At 35.7% G+C, this 11,428-nt stretch overlaps 1 protein-coding gene across 1 annotated transcript; it reads left to right on the plus strand.

Moving 5' to 3' along the window:
- The first annotated feature begins 1,060 nt into the window (after positions 1–1,060).
- LOC137955911 (thioredoxin reductase NTRC-like) lies at positions 1,061–8,875 on the plus strand. The gene is made up of 10 exons (XM_068803128.1): positions 1,061–1,394; positions 2,892–3,105; positions 3,266–3,371; positions 3,748–4,013; positions 4,814–5,093; positions 5,250–5,357; positions 6,079–6,165; positions 6,272–6,376; positions 7,278–7,408; positions 8,427–8,875. The coding sequence occupies exons 1-10, from the start codon at positions 1,187–1,189 to the stop codon at positions 8,485–8,487; spliced, it is 1,566 nt and encodes a 521-aa protein (XP_068659229.1). The 5' UTR covers positions 1,061–1,186; the 3' UTR covers positions 8,488–8,875.
- The last annotated feature ends 2,553 nt before the right edge of the window (positions 8,876–11,428 follow it).

An 11,428-nucleotide genomic window follows, 5' to 3' on the forward strand; every position in this document is an offset into this window, starting at 1 on the left:
CTAACTAGGTAGGCTTCAAAAAGGGTGAACTCAATGTAGAAGTAAGAGCAAAAGTGTCAAAAGGGAGTAGAAGGACATGTCTTACAAGGAGGGACACATTGGAAATTATTAGAAAAAGGGTACGAGCCATAAGTTGGCACCACCTCTTCTTTCACTCTCCTTAATTTGGAAAACAATTTCCTCCCAGCTTCTTCCTTTTTAGGAAACTCCTTCCACTTTAAGAAAGTCGGTGGTTTCCTTGTTTGTTCCTAGTAATTTTTGTTTTAGGTTGAAGATTAGGAGTTTTTCTTCTTTTATAGTTATGTACTCATTTTATGTATAAATAGAGAAGTTGGGCAAGAGGGGAGGAAGTTCTTTATACTTGAGTTTATCTTTTTGTCTTGCTTTGTTAATTTATGGAGCAATGCATTAAAATCCTAATTCATCTAATCCTTCTTACATCCTAGGCTTTAACATATCTTTTTCCACCTTGATCACCTCTCCTTTGCTTTGAAGCCTAGATTAGTATCATTATGTTTTGCCTAAATTGGAATGGTAAGTTTTTGGAAGAATTAGGGCTTCTAGAAAAATTTGTTAAATGAAATCTTGACACTAACTCTGAATCACTATTGATTTTGAATTGGGATTACAATTTTAGACCAATTCTAGACATAATCACCCCCCTTATATATATATATTCCAAAGTGTCTTGAGGTTTTGTTTTGGATGAAAATGATTTCTTCATGATTGCACTAATTCGTCCTTAATTCAGCATTAATTTATTTCCGAAGAAAAGTAAACATTAGTTGGAATTTATAGTCTTTCTAAGCTTCGTTTGTTTTGGTTATTACTTTTCCTGTAAAAAATCGAGGGAAGATTTTTCTAAAAAATAAGAGGTGAATTGGTGGTTTGATCATGTTCTCATTGAGAGGTGAGGGCTCTAGTAAGATAAGGCTAAGACAGCGACCGTGGAGTGGAAGAATACTTTATCCCAATTTACTGGTCGGACAGCCTCAAGGGGAGAAGCGTCTTTCTTTGCATTCTACTTTTAACGTTGCTACTAACTGCGAATCAGCTCGGAACAGTGCCCCTTTAGATAGATTAATGAAGAGAAGAGAAAAAACGAACGGGCGCAGACAATAAAGAGGCAACTCTCCCAGCCTTGCGCCGGAATCACCGAGGCTATCTGTTTTATGGTCAGAAAGAAATGGCTGTTCAGATAGGAGGTACGGGAAGCATTACTCCCGGACCCGCGATGATTGCTCCTTACCCTTCTTCCTCATTTGTTAGTCCTCATCTTCAAAATCATATTTGGGTCGTGCCAGCTGGGAGGCGGGTACCCATGTCTCCCGTTGTCTTCCGTCGAGTTGTTCGGTCGTCACAACAAGCTGCAACCGAGCGGGCTCCTTCTCAGGGTTAGTGACACAAAACACTTTCTATTATTTCTTCATTCGAGGCATTTTTATTTAATAATTGAAGCTAAAAAGGACTCAAATAGGGGTACGAGTATATGGCTGATTGTGTTCTTTCTTTGACTTCAACATTCCGGGATCGAGCTGTCTGGGTTCCATGTTCATTTTCTCTGGATGCGATGGATTTACTCTTCTGTTGAGTAAGAAGAGAGTCTATTGAGTAAAAATGGCTCCTTCAGAGTTGCATTGCAAATGAGAAACTTCTCAAGAGTTGGCCTGCAATAAAAAGTGCCATTTGGTACACCAGTGAAAAGCAATGAATGTTTTTGATTATGATAGCATGAATTAGTTATGGGGATGGTCCAAACGGTTCGTTTTGCTGCATTAATAAGTGCAGGTCCGCTGTACTTTATAATAATTGTCTCGAGATTGCAGGACTCTTTTCTCTGTGAGGTGCACGGTCTTCTTCATTTAAGTTTATATGGATGTTTGCTCTCATCAACTTTTAGACCACAAAAGTCTCTTCTTTAGTTTGCAGGTGTCATGGTCTTATTTGGAATTAGATAGAACAAGGCTGCTTTAGGTTGCAGCTCTTTGAGATGACCTTAAGAGCTCGTAGATATCTGGACCCCTTCTGATTGCGTCTTTCTTTTAGTGAGATTATTAGAGAGTAAGCAGAACTTTTTCTTTTTGAACAATAAATAAAGAGTAAGTAACACTTTAGTTTATCCTGAGTTTTCCAGTAGAATGACAGCCCACACGCATGACAACTTGAATGAAAGGTTTAGGGAACTCATGTCTAGATAGTGAGGAAACAAATGTTGATATAACCCTGATGGCATTGAACAAATGAATAATTGGCACAAGCTGCTGTAGGGAACCAATAGGTGTTTTTAAGAAAACATACTCATCTAATTTATTGTTTTACAGAACATTGTGTTAGGTATTGGTATCTACTGCAGTAGGAGTTGGTGGGAGCTGGAAGAACTGCCCCACATTCACATCATCTTGGTCACTCAACCAAGGTTGAAATAGATGCAATGGATGGTAGTTTTGTTGAGAAAATGGCTCGAGTTTTGGAGCTTCTAGAAATTTTGCACCTATGTACCAGGTTTTTCTGTCACTAGGCTTGTTTGTTGATCTTGCAAGTTGTGTGATGGCATTGTCCATTATGAGGGAATTCCTCACTTCCTTGAACAATGCAGTTTAGAGCTGTTATAAGTGTCTGAAGATCCTCTCAATAGTTTTTCCTGATAATCTAAGATTCTTGCTTCGAATGTAGTCCTGCTTATTACATTTAGTTCTCTATTTATTCTCTTATGTTTTAAGTCAAGAGGCATGAACCATCATTGGTATCCAAATTTGCATCCAAAGCTGTGTAAAGTAAACCTAGTTTCTTACTGTGCCATCGTATGTAGTATTTTCTTAATCCTTGACACTTATGTATATCAATGTGATCTTTGTAATTTGAAACTAGAAAAGGAAAATTTTGAATTGCAGCTCCTGCTGGTGGTGTCGAAAACTTGGTCATCATAGGTTCAGGGCCTGCAGGATACACTGCAGCAATTTATGCTGCTCGTGCAAATTTGAAGCCTCTCGTGTTTGAAGGGTATCAAGTAGGAGGAGTCCCGGGTGGGCAATTGATGACCACTACTGAAGTTGAAAATTTTCCCGGTTTTCCTGATGGAATAACTGGTCCTGATCTGATGGATCGGTAAGTAGACCATGCAAACCAGATCTATCTCTTGTGGCTTGTCATCTTTGTTGTCTTGTCTATCTCGTGGATACAGGATCTTTCCTAATCTGTTTTTTGCATTAAGTTACTTGCTTGTTTGGTTTTCCATGAAAAATGGCCATATTATTTGACTGATCAGGATGCGACGGCAAGCAGAGCGATGGGGTGCAGAGCTTTTCCAAGAAGATGTGGAGCATATGGATGTTAAAAGCAGTCCTTTTACGATAAGGAGCAGTGACCGTGAGGTGACATGATATGTTTTTTATCAATAGTCTAAAACTCTAACTGAAAAGAAACTAAAATCATAAAAGCTTGGGAGCCAACAAACTAAGGTCATATAGAATTGAGAGAAAGGGAGCAGGAATGGGGAAACTAGGATTCTTATTTGGAAGGGACAAAAGGAGATCGCAAAAATAGGTGCTTTTGGCTTATTAAAAGTAAATATTTTGTTTTATTTCGTAGTTTCAGGTTAATTAGGTGTCTTTTTCTGCTTCTTAATTCAAATTATGATTTCACATGTCTATTCAAGATTATTTCATCTCTACATTTCTGTTACTCACCTTACATGCAAGAAAGATATCAAAATCATCTATTGGTAATTAATTAATTTGTATTTTACAGGTACGGTGCCACAGTCTTATTTTTGCCACTGGTGCCACTGCAAAGAGGCTTGGGTTGCCCCGAGAAGATGAATTCTGGAGCAGAGGAATAAGTGCTTGTGCTATTTGTGATGGAGCCTCACCACTGTTTAAGGGACAGGTTCTTGCAGTTGTTGGAGGAGGTGATACAGCAACTGAAGAGGCATTGTATCTCACTAAATATGCTCGTCATGTGCATTTACTTGTCCGTAGGGACCAGTTGCGAGCATCCAGGGCAATGCAGGACAGGTCAATCTGCCTTATGTCATGTTTCTTTGCTGCATCCAAGTAGGCTTATATTCATATTCATTTGTCTGTTGTATCAAGATGTCAACAGAGTAAATTATCTCCAAATAAATATCAATGAGAAAAAAAGTAAGTAACTTTGAACATTACAAGGTAGTCTTTAACTTTTTTTCTGTGATACATTTTGCTACAAATAAATCATCTCATAATACCTTTATCTAATCTCAGCTGAACACCAACAAGAAGTTAAGCACCATTTCATCAGTAAAGATGTTGGAGACAGATGTCTTGGCAAGATCAGTTAGATTGTTGAACTGAAGAAATTTGGGTGCATATGACTTGTTGTTTGTTCATTACTTGTTTGCCGATTCCCCTCTCTGAAAAGAAGAAAACTGAAGTTTTTAAGAGTATTATTCAAAGAAAAATGAAAAGAGTAAACTGCATTAACTGATATCAATCAATAAGCAACTCCTCTTCCTCCTTTAACTTGTATTATGACTTACTTTCTGTAATTACTTATGCATGAAAAACATATACTGTTTGCTGAAATCTTGAAATTTTGCTCTTCTACTATATTTTCTGATTGGGTGTTGTTTTCTTGTTTGCTTTTGACAATTTCTAAATAATTGCATCCTTGCTTTGATATCGACTATAATACATTTTGTCCATATATTGACATTAATTTTCTTACAATAACCTAGTTATCAAAGCATTCCAATCTCTCATGACTGATGTTGAAAGGTAAAATTTCAACTCCTCCTGGATGTTTGTTTAACAGGTTCCTTATGGCGAATGTTTCACAGAGTTATCAACAATCCAAACATAACCGTGCACTTCAATACAGAAACAGTGGATGTGGTTAGCAATAACAAGGATCAGATGTCTGGTATTCTTTTGAGAAACACTGACACAGGAGAGGAATCAATTCTTGATGTCCGTGGTCTATTTTATGGCATTGGTCATTCTCCAAATAGCCAGTTGCTGCAAGGCCAAATTGAGCTTGACAATGCTGGATATGTGGTAGTAAAGGAGGGTATGGCACAAACCTCCAGGGAAGGTGTGTTTGCTGCTGGAGATGTACAGGTAGAGTGTTATACAAAATCTCTCCAAACATTGAGAAAATTTGCTCATACAATTATCTTGGTTTAACTTTTATTTGTTTTTAGGAGAATATTTTCAGTATTTCAAGGAGGGTGCTTGAATCTGTCTTCTTATTTCAGTTTCTTGCTTTGTGCATAGGATCATGAATGGAGGCAAGCAGTAACTGCAGCTGGATCAGGATGTGTGGCAGCTTTATCTGTTGAGAGATATCTTGCGAGCAATAATCTCCTGATTGAATTTCACCAGGTAGATAATCTTACGGACATCTACCACTTTCTTGTATTGTTTTGTTTTACGTGCATTCTGGCCTCTTTCTAACCAACTCATACATGTCTGCGTATTCAACTTTAGAGCCCAAGATTATATGATCATTCAGATCTTTTCATGCTTTTCATGCCTTTCTGTTAATTAGTAGACTTTATTTTATGAACAAGTTGGATGAACAGAACTAGATGGTTACTGAAAACTGTGTTGTTTACTTTTTTAAGACCATTGTATTGTCATATAGAACTTATGATAATTCCAAATTGCTTCAACCTGGTGTGAGTAAGGTCATTTTACCTTTGGGTTTCTATTGTCGGGAGTTGCTATTTGTGGTCTTATTTCTAGCCTTTGATTTTCTTGTTCCCCCTTTTACCATTTTGAAAAATGGGCAAGTCAGCTAGTGTGTTCCTTCAGGAAGTAACCATTGATTTGTTGAGCTTCATATTTTGACTTGTCAACATGCAAATGGCAAATTTGAATTTCTACTAAAATTTTCACCTGTTTTATTGTTGTATTATTCCTGTACCATTGAGGCTTACTGTGCAGGCATACATGTGGAAGTGAAGGAAGTTGAGCCGTGTGATGTGAGTCACATGGCTGACTTGGATGCGCATGAGTGAATAGTATCATTTTTCTGCAATTAGTTAACATCACTCTGGATGCTGATCTGGTTGCATACTTACTCGTGTGTGCTTCTATGCAGCCCAAAACTGAAACACCAAAAAAGGCAATTTCAGACAGAGATGAACAAATGGGCTTTGACATTACCTTAACCAAGCACAAGGGTCAGGTGAGGCAACTATTTTTCAGTGGCAAATATCATTGATTTGAGCGTTGGAATAGATTTGTCGCTTAGTCTTCTTACACATTACTCTGTTTTAACTGGTGGTTTGCAGTATGCTTTGCGGAAACTTTACCATGAGAGTCCAAGGCTTATATGTGTGCTATATACCGCACCAACTTGTGGTCCATGTAGAACCTTGAAACCCATTTTAAGCAAGGTACTGTTTTCTTGATTCACAATTTGAATTTATAATATGTTGTTCAGATGAGAAAATTATCCTTGCTGTTTTATCACTGATTCCTTTATGTCATGTTGAAGTGCTTTTCTTTATATATTGATGGATTATTTTTTAGTACTCATCTTAGAGGGGAAAGAAGTTCCTGGTGCAATTGTCTGACATATAGGCTGGCCTTTTTAAAAAAAGTTAGAACTGCCATTCTTAGAGGAGAAAGCATACAAGAACAACAATTCCTGATAAAGTGGATTGTCTGCGGTTCTCTGATGAGTAATATTACTATGTTGTTAAATGAAAACAGTAGAAGAGTTCTGGCATTTTTGTATGGGCTCCACATGATAGCAGTAAGTGGTTGCTACTGCTTCTAAGTTAATTTGGAGTTTTTGGGCTACATACTGCTTGATATCATGACCAATGCTACTTGGTAAGCAATTGCTTTTTCAGATAACTAAATGGTAAAGGATAGCAAAGTACTGTAAGCCTCTGCATCTATCCATCAACTGCATTAATGTCAGTGATAGATTAATATGTGTTAGATTTAGGATCCCATGAAGAGTATGGTAAAGGAACTGGGTTAATAGAGAAGAAGGCAACGAGTGAGAGAAAAAGAGAGAATGAGTGGGAGAAGAAGAATAAGAAGAAGGAGAAAGAGAGGAGAGGGAGTTCGGCTAAGAGTGTGAGAGAGGAGGGAAGGAGGATTAGGTTAAGTTACATCCTAATCCTCCCCCTCAATGTATTTATAATAATGAAAGAGTCAATAATTATATCATTACCTTTACCCTAAGGAGGGAGAAAAAGTGGCAAATCAAAAGTAATTTACACCATGCCACTACTACGAGCTTGTCTTCCAACAATATGAAGCTCTTTTTGACTTTTCTTGCAGGTAATAGATGAATTTGATCAGAATGTTCATTTTGTTGAAATCGATATTGAGGAAGATCCAGAAATTACAGAGGCAGCTGGCATTATGGGTACACCGTGTGTGCAATTCTTCAAAAACAAGGAAATGCTAAGGTTGGTTCATTTTGGAACCACTTTTCTAGTTTTCTTGATGTTTGTTTATGCTGTCACGGTAATTATTAGGTTTTCTCTCATTACTTTTTTGAGTTGGGAATTTCAGAAATTCTTTCTAGGATCTCAACTAGTGGGGAATCTTCTGATGCAATTCTACTATTTGATGAATTTGCAAAACCAAGAATTTGCAATCCTCCAGTGCAAATTACAACTTCATGCTATACCTGAATATAATGACGAATTACCTAAAAAGGTCCTTACTATTGTACCTGAATATAATGATGAATAGCCTTATAAAGGTGTCCTCTGAGGTCACTAACCTTTGTAGACTGTTGCATAGCACGCTGTAAGAAATTCAGCTGTGTATTCTGCGAACTAATAGAATGGATGGGTCAGTGGAAAGTTGAGAAACCAGGGGTCAGTTATCACTTGATCTCTGTAAAATCGACCTGGATCTTGCTTTTCGTATGCTGCTTATATGACAGGGAAACTAAGGCTGTGTTTGGAACACAGAAATTGGAGAGAAAATAACGGACAAGAAAGAGAAAGAGAAAGAGAAAAGAAAAAAAAAAGAAAAGAAAAGAAAAAGGTTTCGTTTTTCTTGTTTGTATGCCCATGGAAAATGAAAGAAAAAATGAAAGAAAAATGTAGTTTCGCTTGTTTGGGTATACATGAAAAATTAAAAAGAAAAGAAAATTAGTAATTTTTTGAAAATTTGATGATTAAATTTTTTTCTCAAGTTTCTATTTCATTTCATTTCTTCCCAAATTCTATCATTTTGTGAGAGAATTTATTAACAAAGAGAGAAAGTGATTTTCTCTCAATGATTCTTTGCTGCCAAACAACAGAAAATACTTTTTTCTCCCATTTTTTGTTCTTTTCTTTTCTGTGGGTTCCAAACAGACCCTAAACGACAGTCGTTTATCATTTTTTTATTGATCGGTCATACTTTCCCAACCTTTTTGTGAGAGTTTGACATTTTCTTGACAACTAACCTATGTTTGGTTTCCATATGCAGGACTGTATCCGGTGTGAAGATGAAGAAAGAATATAGAGAATTTATTCTGTCAAACAAATGAAATTTGGTTACATTTGCATTCTTAGCGGAATAACGGCACCATCACAATTACTGATGAGTCCTGAATTCTTGAGAAAAAAGCAGAAACTGGAAACAATGGGATCATTTCTTGGAACTCGTTGTTACATCCATGTTTCTCTTTGAAATGGTAAAGCTAAGGCAGCAGTTGGCATGGCACTTTGGGGAATGAAAGACTATTTTTTTTAAAGTTTTTTTTTTTTTTTACAATTTAAACCTGTTCGGATACATCTACCCGAAAATACAGCCCCTTTCAAATCAGCTGAGAAAACAGTGTTAAAGAGCGTGTGCTTCAGTCTCAGTAACCATAGCCATCTCTTCTTCTCTTCTTTGAACGATGAAAATTAATTAGTGAGGTAACCTTCACAATCTCTTCCCCTCTTGTCATGGAGGAAACTTTCACTTTCTCGACCAATTTTCTCATTGGAATTTTTTTTCTGTTTTTTTGTGTTTGTGCTGCCATAAGAAAATATATGAAAATTAATTGCATTGTTGTGGTTACATTATAAATGAAATAAAAACCTATAGATTAATAAAATAAAAGTAAGAATAAAAGGTAAGTAATCAAGAATCATTTTAAGGCTTCTTCGTTTATTTTTCTCATAGTTTTTTACTAATAGAAAACCCGTCTCTATAAGGATAGGGATTGGATCGAGGTTGAGCTTGGGGAAACTTGTTCCTTGCCCACCCGATTCTATAAACATGGTCAAGATTTGCATTATGTTAAAAACATAACATAATTTTAGAAATATATAATCATTGAATAATGCAATCATAAATTATTTTTTAAAATATATAATTATTGTAAAACCTTCTAGCATATTATGTTTGTGATACTAAAAATTATAAAAAAAAAGTTTCTACCTCGATTTTAAATCTATACTAAGATAAAAAATAATTTAAATTTTTTTATAAAATATTATGCAGTTCAATGATTTGCATTATGTTGGTTTTGTACGGGGTCGTTACAATAATTACTACTTATTTTATAAATATGAATCATGTTAATTATATTAAAGATAACACACACACACACACATATCTATTTTGTCAAAAAAATTATTTTATATTTTTATTTTTACATAACTATTACCTATTTTATTGCTTTAGTTGAATTCTAGATAACCTTATTTGGTAATTGCGCTTTTTATTAAAAAAAAAATTGAACCATAAAAGCAATTTGTAGTGAAAATTTTAAATTAATATATAAAAATTCAAAATACTCTATTATGTCATTAAAGCATATTATCTTAAAGATAGATATATGTCATGCATAAAATTATAAATTGACTAATAGATTTAGCTTCCTAATTAGGTGAAGATAATATGAGAATTATTAAAAAATTATATTTTATTTATTTTGTATTACAAGGATAAACCTAGAGGGAGTGAATAGATTTATCAAATTTAATGGTTAAGTTTCCCTTTAAATGAAAACAAATGTACTTAGTACACAAACAATGCAAAATTTAATACTGAATCAAACAAGCCACCAAGACATCAATTTATAGTGGTTCACAATCCAAAACTTGCTCCCAAGGTATTTACCCTTGAAGTAAAATCTTCTATGAATCATCCAAACGACATCTACATTAAAGTACACCGAAGGTCTAATTACAACAAATTGCTCACAGTTGGAACTTACAACAACAAGATAAGCAATCTAACCATAGCTCCCAATCAACTCACATCAGCCAATTGGTTGGATTTATTATGCGTTGAGTTGCTAATGCTATCGCACTCGGCGGTCATATAGGAAAGGTGTGATTTTTTGTTGGCTTGTAATTTGAAATCAACTTATTGAAAGGATTTGCATGTGGGCATAAGTAGAAGCAAGTAATCCTTGCATTTTATTTGGTCAAACCCTCAAAAACTTTTATGGGAAAACCTTTGTGGTTATAGAAGATTTGGTGAAAATCCTAGGTGTGAGCATGGACTTTCAAGTTTAATTTGGTGTTGATAAGCCCTTTTTTCGTTTAAGATGGAATGCCTAGTTAGCTACCGATAAGCCACTAGTGGGTGTCACCTTGAGACCATTGTTGGCTATAATTAAAACTTAGGATTCCAATATGTGTAATCATAGTAGAAGATGATTAAGGGGTGAGAAGAAGAAGAACAATTGTGGAGAGAAGGTTTTAGGAGGAGAAGAAGAAGAGTGATGAATTTGGATAAAAGAGGAAGAATAGGTTAACGGACTTGTCCAAACCCTCTCCCTTGAGTTATATTTATAAATATCAAAAGTACTAATATTATAAAAATACCCTTCACCTAGTAAGAGTGAATAAGAGATATCAATCATAAACTAATCACATTAGTGCTATCTTTATGAGATGACTCTTTATTTACCATCATGCCACCACTATGTAGGCTTGTGGGCCTTTATTGGTTGTGGGGGTTTGATCCCATCTTCCAACACTCCCCTCAAGTTAGGGGGGTGAGAGAACACCATGAATGCCTAGCTTGCTGCAAATGGTGTATAGGATCTTCCCGTATAAAATTGCAGTCCAACATATCTTCCAACACTCCCCCTCAAACTGGTGGTCTCTTAGAGACCCAACTAGCATAATATAAGATAATAAAAATCACTCCTAGCGATAAAACATTGCTCCATACTCTAGTCAAATAGTCATGGTAAAAAATACTTTCCACTCAATTTCATAAGTAGCCCTACTGTGGGGCATAGAGTCTACCCACTTTCTCAGTGTAGCTAAAAAAACCTTTAGGGTGAATAATAAACTTGATTCATGCTGGATGTTGGGGTACACTTCTATCCTCTGTAGGTGGTGGGTCTATTGGTATTGATCAAAAGTGTATTAATAAACTCCTCCATCATAGTATCCCAACACAGGGAACCGACTCTCAAATGGTAGGAGTAAAAAATGCTAAATAAATGTAAAAGGTAATCACAGGAAGATAATATTCTG

The sequence above is a fragment of the Aristolochia californica genome, unplaced genomic scaffold (assembly GCF_029961685.1).
Source record: "Aristolochia californica isolate CCGP_79_NKW_82.1479 unplaced genomic scaffold, dmAriCali1.0.hap1 SCAF_2, whole genome shotgun sequence".
Classification (NCBI taxonomy): domain Eukaryota; kingdom Viridiplantae; phylum Streptophyta; class Magnoliopsida; order Piperales; family Aristolochiaceae; genus Aristolochia; species Aristolochia californica.